This window comes from Callorhinchus milii, unplaced genomic scaffold (assembly GCF_018977255.1).
Source record: "Callorhinchus milii isolate IMCB2004 unplaced genomic scaffold, IMCB_Cmil_1.0 Scaffold1, whole genome shotgun sequence".
NCBI classification, from domain to species: Eukaryota; Metazoa; Chordata; class Chondrichthyes; order Chimaeriformes; family Callorhinchidae; genus Callorhinchus; species Callorhinchus milii.
The window spans coordinates 74,084,784-74,112,376 of record NW_024704742.1 but is presented as its reverse complement, the minus strand read 5'-3'; the positions used below and the strand labels follow the sequence as shown (position 1 = coordinate 74,112,376).

The 27,593-nt window shown below is 44.7% G+C and overlaps 1 protein-coding gene across 1 annotated transcript in view; it reads left to right on the top strand.

Annotated features, from left to right (window-relative positions):
• Window positions 1-2,487: 2,487 nt before the first annotated feature.
• Window positions 2,488-27,593, top strand: part of b4galt1l (DP-Gal:betaGlcNAc beta 1,4- galactosyltransferase, polypeptide 1, like) — a 30,460-nt gene continuing 5,354 nt past the window's right edge. Inside the window, exons 1-3 of the mRNA XM_042344519.1 lie at window positions 2,488-2,761; window positions 9,775-10,010; window positions 26,342-26,529. Of these exons, the coding sequence (XP_042200453.1) occupies window positions 2,488-2,761; window positions 9,775-10,010; window positions 26,342-26,529 (698 nt within the window). The remainder of the gene's footprint in view (window positions 2,762-9,774; window positions 10,011-26,341; window positions 26,530-27,593) is intronic.

Sequence of the window (27,593 nt, the reverse complement as noted above, 5' to 3'; positions counted from 1 at the left end):
GCTTTGATCGCAAACAGTAATCTGCTGCAAAGTTGGAAAGTGGGCGAACTGCCTGTTTCCTATCTGATACGATAAAATAAATAATTTTGTCATAAATGACTTGACACTGCAATACAAATCGTGCACAAAGGCCCCCTTCCATTGCAGTTTTGAATTCAGTTCATTCATATGGTCCATGATATCATGGCAAATGCTAAATCAGCGAGCCAATTCACATCATTCAAATATGGGAAATCCGAATCTTTTTGTTTCATGCCCAAAAATGAATCAATCTCTGTTCTCAGTTCCCACACTCTTTTCAAGACCTTTCCAAAACTAAGCCATTTTACATTTGTGTGATACAGAACATCCGTGTGCTCGGATTCCAATTCCTCAAGCAGAGTTACAAATTGCTGTAGTTTAATCCTCTTGCTCGAATGTAGTTAACCACTTTCGTAACTGTGTCCACGACATTGCTTAGTTTTAGAACACTCTCAGAGGACCTCTTGGTGGATAATGCAGTGTAGAAAAACAATATTCTGTTCTGGATTTGTTTCTTTGACTTGATCTTGAATTCTTTTCAGTAACCCAACATTTTTGCCTGTCAGATTTGAGCTTCCATCAGTGGTCACATTCACCAATTTTTTCCACTCCACTCCTAATTTTAAGACACACTTATTACTGCCTCCAAAAAGTCTTCTCCAGTTGTCGTATCTTTCATTGCCTTTATTGATGCCAATTCTTCTGTGAGCTCAAAATGTTTGGTGATATCTCGAATAAAAATTATCAACTGGACTGTGTCTTCGACATCACAACTCTCATCGAATGCCAGTGAAAAACATGCAAAATTGCTTACTTTATTTTTGTAACTGCAGATACAAGTTCTCAGAGATATTCTCAACACATCTCATAATAGTTCACCTTGACATGCTAATGTTCTCGAACTAGTTTTTCTTGTCTGGGCATAAAATCGAGGCAGAGTCAACCATACATTCCTTTATAAATTCTCCTTCAGAGAATGGTTTGCTGTTCTTGGCAATTTTGGGTGCAGTCACATAACTCACTCTTGTAATCTCATCCTGGGACGCAAATTGTTTTGTGAAAATGCTTTGCTCTTTTTGCATTTGAGCAACTATCTCATCAGCTTTCTTTCCTTTTTCTTCGGCAGAAACTTTCTTATATTTGCAAACACGTTTGCTCTCAAAATAGCGATTCAAGTTGTAGTCTTTGAGCGCTGCCACACTTTCTTTGCAAATTAAGCAGAAAGCTTTTCCACCCACACTGGTAAAAAAAAATTTGAAGTCCATTCCTTGTTGAATATACGGCCTTCTTTGATAAACTCATTTCGAATTAACAACAACAACAAGATTCCATTTATAGAGCGCCTTTCACGTCGGGAGGACGTCCCAAGGCGCTGTACAGTTAGGTCAGGACCCGAGCAGAGGGGAAATGGTCAGGGTGAGGGAAGGGAGGGAGTGAGGAGGGGGGAAATGGTCAGGGTGAGGGGAGGGAAGGGAGGGAGCGAGGAGGGGGTAGAGAGTCGAGAGGGGAGGTGAAGGCACAGTCAAAGAGAAAGGTTTTGAGACCGGCCTTGAAGGAGGAAAGGGAGGAGGCGGCGAAGGCACTGGGGGATGGAGTTCCAGAGCCTCGGGGCTGAGAGGCTGAAGGCCCGACCACCGATGGTAGGGCGGTTGGGGCGGGGGACGTGGAGCAGACCGGAGCCAGAGGAACGGAGGGTACGGGCAGGTAGGTAGGGAGATAGTAGGTCGGAGAGGTAGGAGGGAGCAAGGCCGTGAATGGCCTTGTAGGTGAGGATGAGGATCTTGAATTCGATCCTCTGGGGGATGGGGAGCCAGTGGAGGCGAGCGAGGGTGGGAGTGATGTGGTCGCGGTGTCTGGTGCGGGACAGTACACGAGCTGCAGAGTTCTGAATGACCTGCAGTGTGGAGGGAGGTGGCGGGAAGGCCGGCGAGGAGAGAGTTCCCATAGTCCAGCCTTGAGGTGATAAAGGCGTGGACCAGGGTTTCAGCCGCGTGAGGGGTGAGGTAGTGCCGTAGTCTATTCCAGGCAGAGTGAAACCTTGGGCAAGTTTCCTTACTCCACACAGAGCCTAATAATAATCCCTCCAAAAAAACAAAACATTAATAAATTGGTCATTTTCAATCTACGACTGTTTGTGGGACATTGCTGTGCGCAATTGGCTGCCGCGTTCGCCCACAAATATACAGTCAATTCACTTTACAGTGTGTTCTGTGAAGCGCTTCGGGACGTCCTCCCGACGTGAAAAGCGCTATATCAAATGCAAGCATTGTTATTATTATTATTAACAACGCCCTGTGATGTTGACGGCGATGGGGGTTGGTTGGCGATGGTCGTCGAGGTGACGACGAGGCGGTGACGGGAGACGCCCCTGTTGCTGTGCGGGGCCGCGGGGGGCGCTGTCGGTCGGCGAGGCAGAGAGAGGGGACGGACGGCGCTCGGGTCGGGTCGGGTCGGTGCGGTGCGGGGATGGAGGGCGGCAGAGGTCGGCCGGTGGGGTTGGTGGCGGTTCCCGGCCGCTCGCTGCTCGGGCTGTGCTCGGTGGTGGTGATGCTGTGCACTCTGCACCTGGTCGTCACCCTCCTGTACTATCTGGACGGCTTCGGCTACACCGCCTACATCGTGCGCTCCCTGAGCGGCGACCGCGGCCGTCCGCCGCCCAACGCCACCGCCAGCCCCCGGCCCCACGGCGGCAGCCCCGCGGCCCCCGCCCCCGCCTGTCCGGAGAGCTCCCCGCATCTGGGTAAGGCAGGGCCGGGCCGGGCCGGGCAGGGCCGACACAGCCCGAGGCCAGGGGGCGTCCATACACTGTCTATACACTGTCCATACACTGTCTATACACTGAGCACATACACTGTCCACACACTGAGCACATACACTGTCTATACACTGAGCACATACACTGTCTATACACTGAGCACATACACTGTCTATACACTGTCCACACACTGAGCACATACACTGTCCACACACTGAGCACATACACTGAGCACATACACTGTCTATACACTGAGCACATACACTGTCTATACACTGAGCACATACACTGTCTATACACTGAGCACATACACTGTCTATACACTGAGCACATACACTGTCCACACACTGAGCACATACACTGTCCACACACTGAGCACATACACTGAGCACATACACTGTCCATACACTGTCCACACACTGAGCACATACACTGTCCACACACTGAGCACATACACTGAGCACATACACTGTCCATACACTGTCCACACACTGAGCTCATACACTGTCCACACACTGTCCATACACTGAGCACATACACTGTCTATACACTGAGCACATACACTGAGCACATACACTGTCTATACACTGAGCACATACACTGTCTATACACTGTCCACACACTGAGCACATACACTGTCCACACACTGAGCACATACACTGAGCACATACACTGTCTATACACTGAGCACATACACTGTCTATACACTGAGCACATACACTGTCTATACACTGAGCACATACACTGTCCACACACTGAGCACATACACTGTCCACACACTGAGCACATACACTGAGCACATACACTGTCCATACACTGTCCACACACTGAGCACATACACTGTCCACACACTGAGCTCATACACTGTCCACACACTGTCCATACACTGAGCACATACACTGTCTATACACTGAGCACATACACTGAGCACATACACTATCCGTACACTGAGCTCATACACTGTCCATACACTGAGGGGTGAGGTAGTGGCGGAGTCGGGCGATGTTACAGGGGTGAGGGAAGGCAGAGCGGGTCATGACTTGGGAGAAAAGACAGTTGAGGGTTGAACAAGACACCTCGGTTCCTGACTGGTTTGGTGAGTTGTATTGTGCAACCATTGAGGTTGATGTTGCCAGAGCCTGAGGTGCTGAGGCGCCGGCGCGAGCCAATCAGGAGGGCCTCAGTCTTGTTCACATACAACTGTAGGAAATTTGCCCTCATCCAGGACTTGGTGTCCGACAGGTGGTCTGTCAGGACAGCAGTGGTCCTGGAGTTGAGGGTGGAGGCAGGAAGATAGAGTTGGGTGTCATCCGCCTCCATATGGAAGTTGACCCCATGTCTGCGGATGATATTAGCAAGGGGGGAGCATGTAGATATTAAAGAGGAGAGGGCCAAGGACAGAGCCCTGGGGGACACCAGACGTGACAGTGCGGGGGCTGGAGGAGAAACCGTTAGAGGCAACAAAGTGGAGACGGTGAGAGAGATAGGAATCGAACCAGGCAAGGGCAGGTCCGTGAAGATTAAGTAAAGAGGAGAGGCGGTGTATGACGATGGAGTGGTCGACAGTGTCGAAGGCAGCAGAGAGGTCGAGGAGGACAAGGAGGCAGAGGGAGCCCTGATCACAGATGTTCAGAATGTCATTAGTGACTTTGACCAGGGGGGTGGCCACGGTCATGAGGGGAGGAGGAGGGCGAAGTTAAGGGAAGAGAGGAGGGAGGAGAAGTCGGCAGAGGTAGAGCAGGAGGGGGTGAAGTGGAGGTTGAAGTCGCCTAGGATTAGGAGGCATTCAGAGCAGAGGGAACAAAGGAGAGTGGAGATGACCGAGAGGAAGGTGGGGGAAGGCTTTGGGGTGAAATGGAACAATGTAAATCAATTATACATCATTATCTTTATGCAACAATGTACTTTGTATAAGTGTATTACTTACTGAACTCCATTCTTCTGCAACAATGTACTTGAGATTGTGAAGGGCACTATTAGCAAGTTGTTGTTAACTTCAAACTATACTTAACACTGTTCTATCATGCATGTAACCGTTGCAGTATTCACGACTGGTTTAGTTTCTCACAACCATCCTCCAGGTTTGGGAAAATTTTGTAACCCCTATGACAAGCACCTGCAAAACAACAAGAGCCTGGCAGTCTCTCGATTTTGCTTCTGTGAAATGTGGTGGATCTACTTTCAATTCAAGTTGCCTGCATGCCCGTGAATAGGAATTTGAAAGAGCTAACACGTCTGCCCTTTTTGGATACCCAAATCCATCTTTTCTTTATATTGCTTGATCAATTCTCTCCAGAAATGCAGCCAACCGCCACGAGTACATTATTATATTTATTTCAGTCGCCTTCTTCGGCAATTTTTTGCTGAAGTCACTGGGCATATTTTTTTCAAAGAAATGTCATTTTTATTTAATCAACAAATTCTTCCTTTTTCTCTGGAGTGCTCTTCCTCCATAGATCCTCATCTTGAAATTGAGGCCTCCTATTGCTTTCTCTAATTCATTCTTTTGCAAGACCTCAAAATTGTTGAGCTTTCTACAGAGTATTTAAAACGAAAGTTTGGTGTCAGCCAGCTGCTATTTCTATTTTAAGCCTCATTGTTATTCTGCACTATTTGCATTGCCTACTTCTGATTTACTCACAAGTTTTGTATGACTACTTTTTGCACATAATAATGAACATTTTCAATTCTGATCAATTGTACTTTAAAAAAGAAAACTAAGTTTAATTAAATTAATTGGAATATTTTTTACAAGGGTTCTGAGATGCTACCCTAAGTGAAGGGCGCTATATAAAATGTAAGTTGTTGTTGTAATTACTCCTACCCACCCCCCTCCCCCAATCCCCAATTGCTCTTCTGTGTGGACCTTACATTCTAGGTCTGGTTCATTTGCAAAAGATTGGATTAAAAATAGGTCAAGGTATATGCAATGCTCACCATTTCAAGGAACCTTGAAGGTTGAGGTGAGAGGAGAGACAGTGGAGGAGGATGGAGTATTCCACAGTATTGAAGGCAGCAGGGAGGAAGAGGAGGCAGAGGGAGCCCTTGTCACAGATAGACAGGATGTTGTTGCCACCTTGATCAGAGCAGTACGGAAACAAGATTGGAGAGGCTCGTGAAGGGAGTGGTAGGAGACAAAAGAGCGAAGCTGGGAAGCAATGACTCTTTCAAGGACCTTGGAAAGAAAAGGGAGTTTGGAGATTGGCAGGTAATTAGAAATCAGGGATGGGTCTGGGGAGGATTCTTTTCAGGAAAGGGGTAATTATAACTGTTTTTAGGGGGATGGGAACAGTACCGGATGATAAGGAGAGATTGATGGTATTGGAGAGTAGAGGGGTGAGGAAGGGGAGCTGGGAGGTAAGGAGAGGGCTGGGGATGGTGTCAAGCTAGCAGGTAGTTTGTTTAATGCTGGTTATGGTGATGAGAGAGGAGGGGAAGACAGGTTCAAGAATTTGTGGAGGGAGGGATGGATAGGGGTCGGAGTGTGGTGGGGGAAGGGAGTGGCAGTTGGGAGGGTGGAGGCAGTGAACAGATCCCCTCGATTTTAGACTCGAGGAAATCCAGCATCTCCTCACAGTCAGAGCCTGAGGAGAGAATGGGCGAGACGTGGGAGGATGGGTGGAGGAGTCGGTTGGTGGTGGAGAACAGGAGCCTGGGGTTTGCTTTCGCCTCCAAGATTATTTTGGAGTAGGAGGCCTGTTTGGCAGAGGCAAGGGTGGAGCGGTACGTTTTGATGTGATACAGCCAGATCTGCTGGTGGACTGTTAGATCAGATTTGAGCCAGGTGCATTCGGCGGCCCATACCTGACCCTTGAGGGAGCAGAGGTGGCTATTGTAGCAAGGTGAGGTTTATGAGTAGAAGACGATTCGGGAGCTGAGGGGGGCAAGGACGGTGGTGGCGAGGGAGTTGTGGAGGAGATTGAGCGAGGAGGGTAAATCAGTGCGGGGGGTAGGCCAGAGGGGGAGGAGTTCAGATGACTCCAGAGCAGTGGAGAGGGATTGCAGGGAGATTTTTTTCTAGGAGCTGGAGGTTTGTTTGGTGGTAGTTGGGAAAGTGATTGAGGAGTTGAAGGAGATGAAATGGTGATCGGGGATGGCTTTGCCTGTGATCGTGATATCCGAGACACTGAGGCCCCGGGTAATCACCAGGTCGAGTGGGTAGCCATGAACGTGGGTGGCAGGAGAGATTGTGAAAGGAAAAGAGAGAGAAGTCCGAGGAGATGGAGCAGGAGGGGGTGAAGTGAAGTTGCCGAGGATGAGGAGGCATTCAGAACAGAGGCAGAGAGAAGCTAGGAGGGTGGAGACATCAGAAATGAAGGTGGGGGAGGTTTTGGGTGGGTGGTAAATGAGAATTTGGAGGGAAAGATTGGAGGAATGGTGAAGTGAAAGGTGCTCAAATGAGGGGAATGAGCCAGAGGTGTAGGGGGATAGAGCAAGTGAGGCCCTGGAGACTAGGGCCACACCACCACCACAGCAGTTGGGACGTGGGATATGGTGGGAGGTAGAGCCAGGTGGTGTGGCCTCAGTGAAGGGAAGGTGTTGCCTGGGGTAATCCAGGTTTCAGTGAGGGCCATGATGTCGATATTTTCATCAATGATGAGATCATTAATGGTCAGAGACTTGTTGCAGATGGAGCGGACATTTTGTAGGCCGGTGTGGAGAGGACCGTTGCCGGGGGAATGTGTGAGACGGGAAGGGGTAATGGAGTGATAGGCAGGGAGGACGGGAACCAGGATGAGGGAGGAGAGGTTGGCCCCCGGGGTCTGGGTCCAGCAGGTCTTGCAGTGATGGTGGGGAATGGGGCAATCAATGTGCCTGACTTTAAAACAAATGAAAGGCTATATTGTCATAATAATCTTGATCAGCTGTATTGGATCTAGAATTCAGCTGTTTTTGAGTATGTGGTTTTGGCTAAGGTTTGTTCTTACAAGTTGTTAATATGATTAACTGTAGTTTTAGTTTTTGTTATGCTCCATATGAGATTAATAGCTTGCCCAATCTACTGCCAAAATAAAGTTGCATGAAGCCTGAGATGGTTTGGCAGATTCTCCATCTTTCTCCCTGCATTATGTGTTCTTTAGTACGGTCAGCACCAGTTTATTTTAGAAATGATCATTGTCATTAGTTTGGTTGCATACACTGTTAAGAGAAATCCTGACAATACAATAAGCATCTGCTTTACTATTCTGGGCAACGAAAGGTATCGGTATATGTAAAGTACATTCCTGTTGCTTGTAACAAACTACACGTGGTGCATTCTCAATTTTCCACTGTGCCATCTGGTTTTGGATGGTTTGGCGTTTGTTGTGGAGTCCTGTAGCTCAGTGGTTAGAGCACTCGCTTTGCAAATGAGAGACCTGAGTTCAATTCCAGGCAGAGGGCGAAACCTTGGGCAAGTTTCCTTACTCCACACAGAGCCTAATAATAATCCCTCCAAAACAAAAAAACAATAATAAATTGGTCATTTTCAATCTACGACTGTTTGTGGGACATTGCTGTGCGCAATTGCCTGCCGTGTTCGCCCACAAATATACAGTCAATTCACTTTACAGTGTGTTCTGTGAAGCGATTTGGGACGTCCTCCGACATGAAAAGCGCTATATCAAATGCAAGGATTATTATTATTATTATTTCAATCAAGTGATTAGACTATGAACACCAAAAAGGTAATGTCACTATTTAACAAATGTTCTCAGATTGTCTTAAAGTGTCTGAACATGAAGGTCTTGAGCAACACACTATTCTGCCATTGAGCCTCCTCTTTCCATAATTCTTTTAGAACTATTGGACATACTTTTCTCTCTTTCTTCTCTCTGATCTCTTTAAAAAACAGAGGAAATGAGAGCACCTTCGAGCGGGGATCAATCGGTTGGAGACCCCTAGTCTAAGATGGCACTCCAATGCAGTGCTGAGGAGGTGTTGCATTGCTGGAGGTGTTGTCCTTCAGATGCAACGTTAACTGAGGCACTGGTGGAAGTTAAAGATCCAATGGAGCTATTCGAAAAGAGAAGGGAGTTTCTCCCGGTGTCCTGGCCAACAATCCTACCAAATAAAATTGGTCACTCACTCCATGGCTGTTTGTGAGTCATTGCTGTGCGCAAAATTGGTCGCCGCATTCTCCTACAAACACTCCACTTCACAGTTGAATTTGGGAAGTCCTCCCAACGTGAAATACCAAATGCAATAATTATTATAATAAACTACAATGTTTTTTTGAGAAGATTTAATGTAAAAAAACTAATTTAATACATCTACCATAATCCTCATTATCTCTGATAGTTTTATCTAATTTATCCTTTAGACAGGTTGGAAACAAACACATTATGTGCAGCAATGCTGTTTAAGATGCAGGAAGTAGCTTACATGTAAGGTGGAGGATGCTACATAGGATACAGGAAGCAGCAACTTGTGTGGTATGGGGTACTATGTAGGAAGTAGTAGCTTATGCATGTCAGGTTGAAACTCTGAAAAGGATAGATAGTTTTGTAGCTGTTTATGCATTAAATCTACTTGGGAATAATAATAACAGGATAAGCATAACCTTATCTTTCCCTTACAAATGCTGATAATTTACTGGCATTTTCCATATTTTTTTACAGTGTGCCAGCTTTTAGTTTTGTTGTTTGACTCACTGGTATTTCTCTTCCAAGTGTATCAATCATTAACAGTTCCGTTCCTCTTCTTCGCAAGTTCTGTTTGTTTGATGCTGTTGCTATAATTTCCTTGTTTTATCTTTTTCAAAGCATGTTTACGTAGCAATATTTCTTCCTTCAGTCACTGACTTGTTCTCCAAAATTGTATGCTGACCTTTTTAGTTTGTTTTGTAAAGCACCCTCTGCATTTTGTATTTCATTTTTTAAAAAAAATATTTTTGATGGAAGTTATTTCAAGCAATGATTCTAGTCAGGAAGAGTCTTGAAAACGGATAAAATGCTATAGCTAGCAAGTGACCAACTTTTGACACTGATTTAATTATGGTTTATTTTGCCCTCTTATAGTGGGACCACTTGCAGTAGAATTTTCCCGACCTGTTAATTTGGAGGATGTGATGAAGGCTAATCCAATGGTAAGAGAGGGTGGACACTTTACCCCAGCAGACTGTGTGGCACTTCAGAAAGTTGCCATCCTCATTCCTTTTCGTAATCGTGATGAACACCTGAAATACTGGTTATCTTACTTGCATCCAATTCTGCAACGGCAGCAGCTTGACTATGGAGTATATATTATAAATCAGGTAAGAACTGTCCATAATTAGATAACTTTGAATCAGGAAGTGTTTCAGACTTGTTGTAATAAAATAGGGGATGTAGCTGATGCACTATAAATTGAAAGGTTGTATTCCACTTTTTAACCATTTAATTTCAAGCAACTCGCCGACCAAATCTGGAAATGGAAGTCTGTGACTGTCCCCATAAATGTAGTTGTTTATGGTATATAACTTGCAATACTGAACCCATGGCAATGGATCGGTTTATAAAACTAGTTTGGGTTAAAAGCTTCCGACTTTAAACATATTATAATCTTTATCTTCTAATTTGTATTTAATGTTTTGTTAATGTGAGAACTATAGGTTCTGGCTATTAGTAACGTTTCATTTTGTAGTACTTTTCAAATTTTATTACTACTTATGGTATTTATTACAGCCTTTTTTATTGGAGAGTGAATGCCAATAAAGTTCTCCATAAAATGATCAAGATAAGGAACAGGTGATCTTTTAAACCAGTCAATGTACATAAATCCTGAAAGGTGTAAGGCAAGCTGTCAAAAAGCTGATGGAGTGGATATGAGGCTGGGCAACTTGCCAGTGTTTGGCTTTCATGTGATCTTAGTAATTGGCAGGTAGTTGGATGCCCTGGATACTTGGGGTGATTAATCTAGTTGTGTTATGTGCCACTTCGATACACAACACCAGTTGTGCCTCTGAGTTCTTTCCTTCCTATCCTTTCTTTATGTGCATAGGAAATTTGTATCAGCCTTCTGTAAGGGTGAGAGAAAGTGGCAAGGAGGCTTTACAGAAAACAATACAAGGAAGTCCAGAAAATAGGAGAGCAGAGAGCATGAAAACATATAGATGGTTTTAGTGAAAATAGATGTTTTATAATTACAATAAGAAAGATTAATGAAAGAGGAGATGGTCTCAGTAACACTTGAATTGGACAAGGACAATGTTGAATGAATATTTTGCTTTAATCTCCACAGTGGAAATGAGGGATATGATGCTGTCAGTAGGAGGAACATTCGTGCTGTAGATGGAGTTAAAAAGATAAGGTAGAAAGACTGCAATGGACAAATTAATGAGACTGAAACTTCTGAGTCACCAGACCACAGGGATTAAAAATAAGTGTAAAGAATTTTGGGTAAGAGTTTTAATTCCCTGGATTCTGGAATAATACCAAAGATATTAAATGTCGCACAAACGTGAGGAAGAGAGAATTCAAGTAAGTACAGGCAGAGAGTTTAAAGTCAACAGTAGGAACATTACTTATTACTAGACCCCATCATTAGAGAGTGTGAGGAACTTCATAATCAAGAAGAGCCTGGCAATCAGCATGGTTGTGAGGGTGGCATGTCTAAACAACCTAATAAGAATTCTTTGGCAGAATTTGTAAGGTTGTGGATAGTAGAGACGCAGAGGTTATGTATGTGGATTTTCAGAAGGCATTTAGTAAACTCCGGCACAAGAGGATAATAGTGTGGGCTACATAATTATGCACCTCTTTTATGGTGGTCATTTGTCTGTAATGCAGTATGGCTGTAATGCAGTTTCATTATGGACCTCATTCAGGGAGATACTCTCATACTAAAATTGACAACTTCCAGATCATTAGATTACCACCACCATCACTTCCTACACATTACACATACCAGCACACAGGAAGTGGCATTGGCAGCAATCTGATAACCCATAAATCAGACATTTTTAATGCAGGAACCTGCCAGAGCATAGGGACAAAATATCTGTTTTGTGCTGTTAACATTATGATTCTATAACTTCACTCTACATGAAGTTAGAGAGAACATAAATTTTATATTAGAATTAAACCAGTGAAAGCATACTCAGAAAGCAATCTTTACACAAAGGAACCACATGGAATGAACTGCTGCAGAAGATCAAAGGCATTCAAGCAATAGATTAATCTTTATGTAAACATGTTAAGGGATTATGAAAAAAATTAAAAGAATGTACAGCACGGAAACACACCACTCAGGCCAATCAGTTCTTGCCGGTGCTTATACTCCACACAAGTCTTCACCCACTCCTTACTCCCTCCCATAACCTTCTATTGCCCGCTTCTCATGTGGAGGTCGAGCTTCCTCCTGAATGTATCTACACGATCTGATTCAACCACTGCTTCAGGCAGCAAGGACCGCAAACTCACTACCCGCTGCGTGAATTAGTCCCTCCTAAATTCTCTTTTAGATCCCCAAGTTGCTATCTTCTACTTGCATACTTGCTATCTTATACACTGGTTGGAGAGACCTGGTTACGGTATAGAGGGGCTTGGGTAGGTGGGTCATGAGGGAGAGGTGATGTGGGGGTGGTGGTGGACTGGGCTGAGGTGGCTGAACGTATCCCCTCGATTTTGGATTCGAGGAAGTCCAGCATCTCCTCACAGTTGGAATTTGAGGAGAGGATGGGCTAGGCATGGGAAGGTGGAGGGAGGAGACAGTTTGTGAAACGTAATCTTGTTCTTGTTGTTGTTGTGGTAGCCTCTCGAGACATTTCTGGAATCTGCATCACTGCAAGAGCACAGGGAAGGAATGTTTTTTTTATGTTTCTTGACCTGTTGCTCTCCTGATTGGCTCCCATCAGCGCCTCCTCACCTCAGGGTCTGATAGCATCACCATCCATGGTTGCACATTCCACCTTGCTAAGCCAGTCCGGAACCTTGTTTGACCCTCAACTATCCTTTCTACCCCACATCTGCACCATGACCCACTCTGCCTTCCCCCACCTCTGCAACGTCGCCCAGCTCCTTCACTGTCTCACACCACAGGCTGCCAAGACCCTCATACATGCATTCATAACAACCAGGCTCGACTATGCAAACTCACTGCTTGTCGGCCACCCCAACTCCTCCCTCCACAGGCTGCAGATCATCCAGAACTCTGCAGCTCGTGGCCTCTCCCGCACGAGGCTCCGTGACCTTATCGTGTTTTATAATGCAATTAGTTGCTATCTGATGTACTTCTATTAATAATTGACTTGACTCACAATGCTCAATCAAAACGCAGTTGTAAAGTCTAGTACTTGATTAAAGATTACAAACTATATTTGCACGCCATATAATATCGATTGTTTTTACTTATGCAGCAATTTAAATGCCAGTTGCGACCCACAAACAGTAATCAGATAAATAAGCAGCGCTCCAGAGACCCTGCCCTGAGTGCAAGACACTATATAAATGCAAGTTGTTGTGACCAATTAATATTTTGTTTTTGGTGATCTTTGGCTGAGGAATATTGGGCAGGAAATTAGAACAAATCTCTGTTCTTTAATTCATTACCACAGACATTTTACAATATTTGAACTTTCACAACAAGCACACATGGAATGGGGCTTTAGTTTAATCTGAAGAACAGCCCTGTCTGAGGACTGCACTGGTGTGTTAGCCTAGATTATGAACTCAAATTCTGGTGTGGGGCATGAACCTACAACTTTCCAACCTGAAGGCAAGAATGCTAGTTACTGAGCCAATGTAAATTGTTTGTTTATTATTGAACTGGTGGATAATTATTAATCCATCTGTTATGCATTCAGACTGGTAGGGAACAGAATTCATTTTTGGGACAGCTGTATTTCCCAAGCAGATCTCTAAACCTATAACATTTGTCAAATTGAGAGAAATCCCTACTGGTACTGTTACATGATCTGATCTGGCCTTAATTGGTTTTAAGCTCCTGCCTTGATCGCTTCTATCACATTGCTTCAGGGCTATAGAACTCAAGTGTTACATCCTCCATCGGGGGGGGGGGAGGAGTCGATCCTCCTTGCGGGAGTAAGTGGAGTTTGCTTGGAGCTGAACTGGCTCCAAGGTGACATGGTTGGCAATGGAATGTCGGAATCGAGCCAGATCTCTGTGATGGTCTCTAGTCTGGTTCCTGAGTACCGAAGTATTCCAAAGCACTGCTGATGACAGTGCAGCCAAGCGGGGCTCATCGGCAGGACCTGGAAGGGCAGTTCAGTCACTGGGGCCAGGGAGTCATCTCACTCAGCTCCTGTTAACCCTGCAAGCCAAAGCCCTAAAAGGTTGGGTGGTTCTAGCTGGACAAGCAGCGGGAAAGCTTGCCAGACAGCAATATCAATGGCAAGCTATGCAGTTTTACCTAGTTAGACACCAGCAATCCCCAACCACACTCTGGGGTCCCCAAGCCTTGGCTCTTGCTAACCTGTACCTAATACTTTCCGGAATTGAGTAAGCAGGATGTGTCCCTCCAGGGAGAGAGGGCTTATTCCATTCCAACAATCTATATCTGGGATTTCCATCTATAGGTGGGATGCATGGAAATCTCATCTTGGTTTGGATACTCTTAAGCATGGTGATGGGTGTCCGCATTGTGTCAGACACCTGACTGACCCAAATAAATCCTCCATCACGGTGAGAGTTCATTATCTGAAATTCCTGAAGTATAACTGCTGGATTTTGTTGATAATGAAAGGCTAACAGTAATGCAACTAACCCTCTTCCACAATGAACCACAAGGCCTTTATCTCCCTCAAATCAATCAAGAAGCAGCCAGCCTTGAAACAAACCTTATTGAGTTGATTGTATTTGCAGGCTTAACTGTGATGTTTCCCTCTGTTGACAGAGGCATCCCTCACTGGATGGTTGACCTGTCTTCAGGCATCAGAGTGTTTATCATCCTAACTCCAAAGGTGCTGCATATAAGCCTTAGTTTTTAACAATTAGGCTGGCCAATAGAATATCGTGCCCGCAATTTTTTGTGGAGTCTGCAAAAACAAATGCGTCGCACCCAACAACCCCCCCCTCCCACCACCCCCCCTCGTCCGGCTCCACTAGTTCCCCATCTCTCTGTAGGATAGATGTCAAAACCCTTGTCCTAGCCTTCAAAGTCCCCCACATCCTTGCTCCTCCCAACCTCTGTGACCTGCTGACCAACATCAACCTGTCCGCTCACATTGGACTCCGGCCTGCTCCATGTCTCCCTTTCTAACATTCACTGAAGTCCATTTTTGGTGGTTCATCCTGGACATACAAATGGGAATTTCATTGTTCCACGGGGCCTTGAAATACAATCATTTTTTAAGAACTTTGAACCTCATATATCAAGTAGATCTGCCTTGTCACTTGTTCTTGCCCTTTATCTCCTATTCGCTCCAGGAGTCAGAAAAATCTAATTGCTTTTAATAATGTAGTAAAGAGTTTTCAATTGTTTTCTTGCCCACAGCACAGAAACTGCTCTGGTTAAGATCACAAATGACATCCTGACCATGTGCGACCAGGGCTCCCCCTGCCTCTTCGTCCTCCTCGACCTCTCCAGTGCCTTTGACACCGTGGACCACTCAATCCTCCTCCACCGCCTCTCCTCCCACCTCAACCTTCAAGGTTCTGTCCTCGATTGGTTCAGGTCCTACCTTTCACACCGCCTCCACTTTGTCTCTGCAAACGACTCCTCCTCCAGCCCCTGCACTGTCTCGTGCAGTGTTCCTCAGGACTCTGTCCTTGGTTCTCTCCTCTTCACCTTCTACATGCTCCCCCTTGATGACATCATCCGCAGACATGGGGTAAATTTCCACATGTATACGGATGATACCAAACTTTTATTTCTCTGCCTCCACCCTCAACTCCAGGACTACTGGCATCCTGACCGACTGCCTGTCCGACATGAAGTCCTGGATGAGGGACAACTTTCTCCAACTCAACGTCAGCAAGACCGGGGCCCTCCTGATTGGCTCGCGCCAGCACCTCCGCACCTCAGGCGCTGGCAGCATCAGCCCACAGCTGTACACTCAACCTCACTAAGCCAGTCAGGAACCTGGGATCTTGTTTGACCCTGAACTGTCCTTTCTCCACCACATCCGTGCAATGACTGGCAATGCCACCATCTCTGACCTGCTGACTACCTACCAACCTGCCCACTCCCTCCGTTCAGTGGGCTCCGGTCTACTCCATGTCTCCCGCCCAACCTGCCCTACCATCGGTGGCCGGGCTTTCAGCCTCTCTGCCCCCACACTCTGGAACTCCATCCCACAGTCCCTTCGCCTCGCTCCCTCCCTCGCCTCCTTCAAAACTGGTCTCAAGACCCTTCTCTTCAATCGTGCCTTTGGCACCCTCCCACCTCTCTGCCTTCCCTCACCCCTACACCACCCCTCCCCCATGCTCGGATCCCGACACCTGACTGTTCAGTGTTTTGGGACGTCCTCCCGATGTGAAAGACGCTCTATAAATGTAATTTTGTTGTTGTTGTTTCTCCCCTCCTTTGTTTCCTCATGTGGAAAATTGAGTATCATGCCCACCATTTCTCTATTTGATCACTCGTAATTAACTCCACCTTGACTTCCAGGAAATATTATCTCCTTGTTTCAGTGTCCTATGTAAACTGGGATCTTTTTACCAGTGATAAACTCTGCGGTATTTTATTGTTGTGTGACAGCTGGGTGCTGACATATGGAAACCCATCCTTAAGAGGGTCCATACCAGAAGGAGTGTTCCACATCTGTCCTCCGCATACACTTGGTCATTTCCCTGTGTCTGGAATGGAATCAGCACTCTATCCCTGGAGGGAAGCACCCTGCTAGTTGGTGAGAGCCAAAGCTTAGGGATCCAAAGATATGCTTTGGAGTACTGCTGGAGTTTAAAACTGCACAGCTTGTTGTTGAGAGCACAGTGTGGCAAGATTCCTGCTGCTTGTCCAGCTAGCACTACCCTACACGACTCTACTTACCTCTGCTCCACCCCCCGCGCCCCCCCTCCACAAAGGAGGATGAAACTCAGCACATCCATGAAATGGTCCTTCACACAGGAATGCCTGGCTCAGTTGGTAGCACTCTCGCCTCTCAGTCAGATAGTTGTAGGTTCAAGCTTCATCGAGACTTGGAATTCCTATAGCCTAAGCTGGCAGTCCAGTGTAGCGCTGGAGGTGTGCTGCATTGCTGAAGGTGCCATCCTTTGGATGAGACAGTAACCAAGGTTGCATCTGCCTGTTCAGGTGGCTGCTAATGATCCTGCAGTACTATTAGTAAAGAAAAATAAATGGTCATTCACTTCATGGCTGTTTCATTGCGGTGCTTGAAATGAATTTGCTGTCATGTTCGTTCACATAACACACAGTCATTGTACTTTACAGTGTATCCTGTGAAGTGCTTTGTGACGTCCTGCTGCTTGTTTAGCTAGCACTTACTTACCTATTAGAGATTTGGCTCACAGGGTTAACAAGAGCTGAGTGAGAAAAATCCTTGCCCTCCTCCAAGTGCTGCTGATGGCTGTGCTGTCATCAGCAGTGCCCTGGAATACTGCAGAACCACATGGCTCATGCTCGGATTTGAAAGGTGCAATACAAAGTTAATTATTATATTTCTTATTGTTATGTTATTACAGTTTAAATCATTCTGTAGAGGTATTTTCTAAGTGGTTTCCGGTGATGGATCAGTCAGACCTATATATTACATATTTGTTGTTACTTTTCTTAGAAGTTTGAAAATAGCTACTTTTTGCATGAGGTTGATATTTTGTTCATCAGATACTTTGTCAAGCCATCATCATTATTATTATTATGGACCTCAAAAGTGTCCTCCAGCATTGGTCACAGGCCTCAGACTTTACACCCCAAACCTCTGGAACTCCCTAAAGCTCACTATATCTGCAGCTCTTGTCCTCTCCCACACGAAGCTCTGTGACCCCATCATCTATTCCCAGCTCCACTGGCTCCCTATCCCCAGAGGATAGAGTTCAAAATCCTCGTCCTCGCCTTCAAGGCCCTCCACGACTTTGCTCCTTCCTACCTCTGCGATCTGCTGATCCCATATCAACCTGTTCCCTCCGTTCAGCAGGGTATGGCCTGCTCCACATCCTCCACCCGGCCCGCTCCAAAGGCCTTCAACCTTTCTGCCCCCATCCTATGGAATTCTATCCCACATTCCCTTCGCCCCGCCCCCTCCCTTGCCTTCTTCAAGGCGCATCTCAAAACCCTCCTCTTCGACCGAGCCTTCGGCTAACTCCCTGCCCTCCACTCTCCTCAATCCCGACCCCCAGTTCAAGTCCAAATCCATGACTGTCCAACACCTTGAGACGTCCTCCCAATGTGAAAGGCGCTATACAAATCCAATTTTGTATCATATTGTCTCTCGTCCTTTCCCTATCTGTCTTCAAGTCTCTTCTTAAAACCAGTACTTCAGTCGAGGTTATGGCTCCACCCCCCCCCCCCCCCCACCCCAAATATTTGGATTTAGGCAGCTTTCACCATTGTTCAGAACAATTGCCTTGGTGCTAGGCGTTGGTGCGAACCAATAACAAAACACAATTGTTCAGTTTTACGGTTGAATTCAATCTCTTTGTGTCAATGTACAAGCTGGCAACTATTGAAGGAGCCTTGCCTTTATTAACTTTCCAAAGCTATTTGGTGTAATGTCCTCAAATTGCTGAATGTTTGTTAAGCATATATAAATCATGTCATTACCTATTCTGTGTGTGGGAAGTGTCCTTCCCCTCCCCCTCCCATTGACACTAAGTGTTTTAACAGACTTTAGGTCAGACATTGTGGCAGCCAACTGAGCCTAATGGGTCTTGCACTGTACTGAGAGGAATTGGGTGGTATGAAAGCTGTAACATGATTTGCCCCCAGTCTCTCTGATTCTGGAACTGCATGAAGGAAATTTCTGGCTCTGCCAGATCAGGGAAGACAAAGAAGGTCTGAGGCCTAGCCACATGGCCACGTCTGGACTATTCTGAAGTCGAGTGCTATGCCTTCCTTTCACCCCATCAAGGTCCGTCTCAAGACTGCCCTCTTTGATCACACCTTTGATCATCTTCCCACCCTCACCCCCCTTGGCCCCTACCCCTCCCGAACTCAACTCCCAGCTCTGGTGCAAAACTTCGACTGTCCAGTGCCTTGGGGCATCCTCCTGGCATGAAAGGATAAAAAAGGAATGTATTGTTGTTGCCTGAGACCAATTAGTTGGTACCTGGGTGAGAACCGGGAGTGAGAGTAGCCATAGCGAGAGAATACAGGACACTGGCTGTGGAAGAAAGGTGCCTGCACTCCTCCAGGTCTGTTAAACATAGTGAGTCGTCTCTGTCCCTGTTAGTCATGCCGGAGGCTGAGAGTTTTTTTCTCTGTGTTGTTAAACTGCTTGATCGTGAACCATGTCTATCTCCCTGTATGTTCAAGATCTGTCTGGCTCTCGTGGGTTGCAGTGTATAAATTCTGAGGCCAATTTATTCCAGGCCAAAGGACGTTTTAATGGTTTGTGGACTCTGAGGAAGATCAGTTGGAAAATCTTTCTCCTTATTAGATCTGATTGGCTTTGACTAATATGCAGTGTTTTATACAAATTGTCCTCCCTCATCCACCTTAGTGGGACCACTCTCGCATGGTTCGAGTCCTACTTAACCAACTGCCTCCACTTCATCTCAGCAAATGGATTCTCCTCGCGCCCCCACCCGGTCACCTGCGGGGTACCCCAGGGCTCCATCCTTGGCCCTCTTCTTTTCCTCATCTGTATGCTCCCTCTGGGTGATGTCATCCGCAGACACGGGGTAAACTTCCACATGTATGCGGATGACATGCAAATCTACTTTGCCTCCTCCAACATTGACTCCAGGTCTATTGATGTTCTATCAGCTTGTCTGGCAAACATCAGGGCCTGGATGAGTGCAAACTTTCTGCAGCTGAATGTGGACAAGATGGAAGCCATACTCCTTGGCTTCCGTCAACGTCTTCACTCCTGCAGATCTAAACTCCTCAACCTCCCTGGGCTCTCCCTCAGACTCACCGAACCAGTGCTCAATCTGGGCGTCCAGTTCAACCCCTAGCAGTCCTTCCTCCCCCATATCTCGTACCTAACCAGGACCGCTTTCCTCCACCTCCACCACATTGCCCGCCTCCGACCGTACCTTACCCCAAATTCAGCCCAAACCCTCATTCATGTGTTTGTCACCTCCCGCCTGGATTACTCAAACACACTCCTCGCCGGTCTCCTCAACTCCACTATTCAAAAAATCCAGCTCATTCAGAATTCTGCCGCCCGCATACTGACCCGGACCAAACTCCATACCCAAATCTCACCAATTCTGACCAGGCTTCACTGGCTCCCCATCACCAAACGGATCCTCACACTCGTGTTCAAATCCATTCACTCTCTGGCACCTCCCTACCTCTCTGACCTCCTCACTCCCCAATCCATCACCCGGTGCCTCCGCTCGATTGGCACCAGCCTCCTGCTTGACCCTCGCATCCTCTGACCCACCATTGGAGGTCGCGCTTTCAGCCACTACGTCCCAAAACTTTGGAATACTCTCCCTTTGGAACACAGTCCCTCTGCCTTTCCCCCTTCCCCTTGTCAAGCCCCGCCTGAAAACCTTCCTTTTCAACCGTGCTTACGACTAACTTCCCCCTCCTGCATGGAGTCAGGCTCCGACACTGTTAAGCAGTCTGAGAAGCTACTCTGCATGGAGGGCGCTATATTGCGCTATATAAGTACAAGTTGTTGTTGTTGTTGTTGTATAGAGAGAGCTACCAGTGTCCTTAATCATTAAACCGTTTTCATCGGTTACAAAAATATCTGATCCTTTCCATTGATTGTCAGATCCTTGATGAAAGGCACTCGCGATTCCCTCTGCACATTATACACATGGTGATACACATATATACATGCTTTTACGCATGGTTTACTCATTTAGAAACATAGCCTAGTGTCAAAGGATTCTTATTGACTTATGTGATTATGCTCGTGGAGTCCTGTAGCTCAGTGGTTAGAGCACTCGCTTTGCAAGTGAGAGACCTGAGTTCAATTCCAGGCAGGGCGAAACCTTGGGCAAGTTTCCTTACTCCACACGCCTAGTAATAATCCCTCCAAAACAAAAAAAATAATAAATTGGTCATTTTCAATCCACGACTGTTTGTGGGACATTGCTGTGCGCAATTGGCTGCCGCGTTCGCCCACAAATATACAGTCAATTCACTTTACAGTGTGTTCTGTGAAGCGCTTTGGGATGTCCTTGCGACGTGAAAAGCACTATATTAAATGCAAGGATTATTCTTATTATTATTATGCTAAATCAAATGCAAGCAATATTCACCATTTACAATACTGCAACTGTACAAATCTTACTTTATTGCTTAGGATCCTGTCTAAAGTCTGGAAGCAAGACTCAAAATGAAAGCTTCTGTACAGTGGAGTAGAAAAAGAATGATACTTGAAACTTTTCTTAGTACTTGACTGAGTCATGGAATTGATATTTTTAGCGGAACCTGGTCCTTTGGTGATTTTCCTTCTTGGGTTGATGGAAATTCTATTTGTATGTTGCAAGTTGATGTTCGCTCAAAGAATGAGTAAAGCAATGTTTATATTAGCTACTGTAATATTACTTCACAAGTTTCCTTTGAAGTTAATTGTGTTGATGCAAGTTTTAAAAAATCAGCGTTTTAATATGAGATGGTGTATCACCATTAGATGAGGTTGAAATTCCCTAAACAATTCTGATTGTGGTTCAAAAAATTGATGTTATGAAAAATACCTTTTAAGAATGTTTCCTTTGCTTATTTTAACATTTACTCCACTTATCTTTCTCTTCTCTTTACCCCCAACCCACTTGCTTTCTTTTCTAGATCTGTGCTTGTTTCTTCTATCTTCTGCAGAACACAAATTGAGGTTGTGAAAGGTGCTATGGAAGTGTGATTTTTGCCTCTCTCCACTGCATTAGCTAGCTGCTATAAAGAGAAGGAAGAACTTCTCCTCTGCTCACCTGGGCCGGTAATGTGAAATATACTTTGCAGATTTTATGTCACTCCTTCTGGGCTCTGTGCATGAATGTGCATCACCAAAAGGAAAACCTTTCTCAAGATTGATGTGATTATTCTGTGTAATACTAAGAGGCCTCTAATACGGTAATCGTTTTCCTCTTGTATGGATTGTTAGCACAGTTCTGTTTTCTTTATTTTAAAATATCACTTTAGAATGTTTACATCTTTAGTAAGTAAGCATAGTAAGTAAGCACTCTGGCTTCTTTCCCCTGGTTACTTTCTTTTAATGTGCAAGCAAAATAACAGCATAATATCAGGCATTAGGGAAGTAGAACATCAAGGTCAGAGAGATACCTTTGCTTTAGCCTCCATTGCTTGTACTTGCCAACAAGCTGCTCTCAACAAAGCTGTAGGTCTGAAGACTGTATTGAGATCAGAGAACCTGTCAAATATCTGTAAACATGCAAAGGAATGTTTGCACCATGTGACCAATGGTCAAGGTCAGCATTGAGAGTCTGCAGTAGAATCACTATCAGGCAATGCAGATATTATCAGCCACAACATAAAGGGCTGCCCAGGCCCTATAGACGGTGCAGAGAAGAGCAACATGGATGATCCCCAGTGTTCGAGGAATGAGCTATGAGTAACTCTTAGATAACCTAGGACACTTCGGGCTTGCAAAAGTCATCTCCGAGGGCTTTAGAGGTATAGAGGTGTTCAAGATTTTAAACTCAATTGGAAAAGTAAACCTACAACAATACTTTTAGATATGCCAAGATTGTCAAATAAGCGCACAAGTTGCAATGGACAATTTCAGGACAGATATCAGGATGTTTTTCTTTACCCAGAGGCTAATTAACGACTGGAACCGCTAATCAGGATGGGTGATGTACCAATAAGTCTTGCGAGCAAGTCAACTCCATGCTGGAAATGGAGGTAGTTATTAGTGAAAGGCAGAAGTAATGAGAGAAGTGGATGATGAATCAGCTTTTTTTTAAATGTTTTAGTTTGGTTAAAGTAGGGTAAGTAAACATGAATACAGTTGGGTTAAAAAAAGTATCTAAACTTTTTTTGAAAGCATAATTTCTTTTAAAATTGAAACTTTGCTTTGCACCCAATGGTTAGCTATAGCTGAGGTAGAGACTGTTAATGTTTTGAACGCACGCATTGGCTGTGAACACATTGAGGTGTCCAAGATTCACTCAAACCTTTGCCAAAGAAGGCTTTTTACCCTCCTATTTTAAAGTCTCTCCAGCTGCCACATTATGTTTCATCTGGAGAATCTGGATATAGACTTCAATGCATGATTACTGACACTTCATAAATTGGAGGCATTGTGATGTGCGTAAAGTGAAATGGGCATTGATACTTATCTAGGGTACTAGGAAGTTTCCACGTTGAACCTCTCCAATAAGGGTTAAAGAGGTTACTTTGTGACATAGGGAAAATCTGTAATAAGCACATTGTCTTATGAATTTGACTTGAAAGAACCCAGTGCAATTTTTCCATTGGCAAGCCAGACATTTGCTGTCTTAATGCATGCTCCACTAACCCTGGATCGGTACATGATGGTTAACAGAGTTTACAGGTTCTTGGAGACTTCCACTGGCAGAGGAAGCAGTGTATGAAACTTTAACATTGGTAATAAAAACAGAGCTAGCATTCATACAGAGTGCTGGAGTGCAGCCCTGCGAAGCTTGTGTTTTGGGCATTAATTTGTAGCTCTGATGTCAGCTCTGGCAGCTCTTATGCTGCTGTTCAAGCCCTAATCCTCTAGAGCTCTATCAACTGGCCACTCCTTTCTGAGGTTTATGGAGGAACTTAGCTTAGCAGTAATTTCATATCTGGAGGGCCTCAGGGATTTTGTAGGCAATGTTTACTTCACTAGAAAACAGACACACAGCAAATAAAATATGATGCATTTCAATAGTTTTGCAATTTAATATTTCTTTGGATTGCCGAGTTGTACCGCTTTTGTCACCATTGTTTGCCACATTGATTCTTTCGTCTACAAAATGCAGTTTACAGCACATCCTGTGAAACACTTTGAGATGCCCATCCACTATATACAATGTAAGGATAATTATTATTTTCAGCTCTCCTATGGTCTGTTAACTTTACCCTGCCTGTTTCATCAGTCTTAATTTTCTCACTCTATATGCTTTCTATTCTACCCTTTGGTTCCATGCTCATGTCCTTGCTGTTGTGATTCATTTTCTCAATCACATCAAAGATCATTTCTGTTTCAGCATTTTTTATTGGATTAACTACAAATCCTGGTAGTTCTTCCATGTATTTTAGTATTGAAGATGTGGATGGAAAAAATCAGAATGTTCATTTTAAGATGTTTTGACATGATATTGTGCTGTTCATTTTTTGTGTGGTTGTGAGTCATATTGGCTTGGAGAATCCCAGGCTTAAACTCTGGTCTCTGCTAAGATTGATGATCTCTAGCCAGCTGGTCTTTGTATACCAGGACTAAGGAAGAGGGGAGGGGAAACTTTCCTGAATGTATTCACTGTCCAATGTGTAACCTGTTGGAAGGGGATCTGTGCAACCATGTCTTCCCCTCAACTCCGTGAGTGAATAGCCCAGGGAAAGTTCCAAAAGCCTACTTCAGATCCACATCCTCAACATGAGTTAGTACATTCAGGATTTATAAAAAGCCTATGATACAGTTAACTCCTAATAACTTGACCCTGACTCCTAATAACTTGTCACCATCCTGTCAATATAATTTATTTATGTGTGTATTCACCTACCTAACTTGCCATTCCGGATAACTCATCACCGAGCCCCTTTCTCTTGAAGTGATGAGTTTACTTGTATTTCTATAGAATATTTGAGTATACAACAGGATGATAATTTAATAAACCTAACAGCTCATAGTAACCATACAATTCTTAAGGGTAAACTTTGATTGTAAGTTTGATTTTAGTAGTCTACAGGAACTGTGACTCAGAAGCGGAGATAAGAAGTTATTGCCACTAATGCTTGTTTATATGAAGTTCCATGTTATCAGCGAACTAAGTAGTTACCAACACTCAAGAAAATCAGAGGAAGTTCAGAATCCTGATGTGGGGAGAATTACTTTTAACTCTGAACAATGTACTTTTTCAAAAAAAAATCTGTTTTGGTTTCATCTAACAGCCTTTTGCTGAAGTGCCTGGATACTTTGATTTAAGTAAGATGTAAAAGAGTGCTGTGGTAAAATTATAGAATTTTTCAGCAAACAAGGAAGCTATTTGGCACAGTTTGTCCATGCTTGGCTCTCTGTTTAGTCCCACCCCCACCTTTCCTCCCTTCCCCCCCCGCCATTTGTTTTGGTTGCACAATAAGACAAAATGTCTTTGAATCGTGCAATCCTCGTGGTTTCTTCTATTTTATTACCAGATTTACTATGATCGTTTGGAAGATAATTTGAGTAATTTACCATTTCTTCAGGAAAAGCAGATTGAAATGAAGGATATGGTGGCAGAAGTGATGTTGAACACAGTTGAGTTAGATCTTGATTTTAATGATTGGTGATCAGTGACCAGAGGGTATCAATTTATTATAGCTAGGAAACAACAACAACAAGATTCCATTTATTGAGCGCCTTTCACGTCGGGAGGACGTCCCAAGGCGCTGTACAGTTGGGTCAGGACCCGAGCAGGGGGGAAATGGTCAGGGTGAGGGGAGGGAAGGGAGGGAGCGAGGAGGGGTAGAGAGTCGAGAGGGGAGCTGAAGGCACGGTCAAAGAGAAAGGTCTTGAGACCGGCCTTGAAGGAGGAAAGGGAGGAAGCGGCGAAGGCACTGGGGATAGAGTTCCAGAGCCTCGGGGCTGAGAGGCTGAAGGCCCGACCACCGATGGTAGGGCGGTTGGGGCGGGGAATGTGGAGCAGACCGGAGCCAGAGGAACGGAGGGTACGGGCAGGTAGGTAGGGGGATAGTAGGTCAGAGAGGTAGGAGGGAGCGAGGCCGTGAATGGCCTTGTAGGTGAGGATGAGGATCTTGAATTCGATCCTCTGGGGGATGGGGAGCCAGTGGAGGCGAGCGAGGGTGGGAGTGATGTGGTCCCGAAGTCTGGTGCGGGACAGTACACGAGCTGCAGAGTTCTGAATGACCTGCAGTGTGGAGGGAGGTGCCGGGAAGGCAGGCGAGGAGAGAGTTCCCATAGTCCAGCCTTGAGGTGATAAAGGCGTAGACCAGAGTTTCAGCCGCGTGAGGGGTGAGGTAGTGCCGTAGTCTGGCGACATTCAGGAAAGAAGCAAACGGGGAGATAAGTAGAATTTGTTTCACGCAGAGTTGTTAGGATATGGAATACCCTGCTGTGTGCGGTGGTTGAGACAGAATCCATATTAGCTTTCAAAAGAAAACTAGATAAATATATTTTTCTTAAAAAAAGAGTAAACTGCAGAGGTATGGGGAAAGGGCAGGTAAATGGGATGGAAAGGATTGCTATTTAAAAGAGCCAAATCACGATGGGCTGAATGGCCTTCTTCTGGTCATCAGATTTCTATGGTTCTCATTTTGCTCTTAATGCAACTGATGTTCCCAGTTTAATCATCATTTTTTTTCAAAGAGTTTCAGAATGGATTTCATGATGATGATGATGATGAGTTGGACTTCTGTGTTTATTTTTCTGATTTATCTTTTCAGCATGGCGAGGAAACCTTTAATCGGGCTAAGATTCTCAACGTAGGTTTTGTGGAAGCTTTGAAAGAATATGACTACAACTGTTTTGTGTTCAGTGATGTTGATTTGATTCCCATGGATGACCGAAACCTCTACAAGTGTTACAGCCAGCCAAGACACATAGCAGTGGCAATGGATAAATTTGGTTTCCGGTGAGATTAACAGTGTCTGCATTTTTTTAAAATAGAAAAGAGTACAAAGATTGGTTATATTTAGTTCATTGAGTTTCTAAATACCTTCAAATTTGAAACCTGCTTAAAGTAAAATCTTTTAGAAGAATAGCCTTGGCTGGATCTTTTCTTCTTCGATTTGCAACGCATATCAAACATGCAATGATTTGATGACTGGTTGCCATTCTTGACTGCCATATGACCTGTGCAGCAAGCCAATGTCAATACAGATCACAATACCGACAGCAGCAGAAATGAACATTATTACTCCATTGTTCACAAGATAGGGTACATTTTATTGATTAAAAACAACATAACTCTTGAGTATGAGATAACTGCTCTTCAGGCGTCTGTACCATTTCTTTGATCCTGCCAGCTGGTATTCTGGTCCAGGAGGTGACATTTGTAAATTACTCTGTAGGGGAGGTGAGCTCTGACATACAGAATTAGGTATTTATTTGAGTATTATAGAGTATTTTTCTTACAATCCTCCTCCATTCATACATGAAACACATTGAGATTTCATCAGGGTACATTTATTTTGTAATCCCATTTTACGTCCAAATCATTAATATACAAAATACAGCCAGATCACTAAGTCCTGCCAATTTCAGAAACAGGATCTGCTTTCCGTGTCCCTCAGCCATCCTTCTAATTACTCTACTATTTTATCTTTACTACTGTGACTTTCAAGATTTCAATGAGGAAATCAAATAACTTCTAATTCTCAGATGCCATGATGATATTTTACAATTCGTTGAATGGGTGCACCTCGGAACTATATGTACAGTATGGGATAATGTAATACATGGAGCCTCCTAATGGTAGTACAGAGAAGAGCAGGGTGAAACTGGCTGATCTCCAGTGCTAGAGCCACAAGGAATAACCAGATCAGTTAGGGAGCTTCAACTTCACAAACAGATACATTTTAATTGAGGTATTAATAGGATAAAGAAAGTAAACCCTTAAAAAACTTCCAGGTCTACTAAGCGAGCAAGAGAGTCGAGCAGATGTTGAGGCATCTTTAGGGCAGGACATTAGAAATT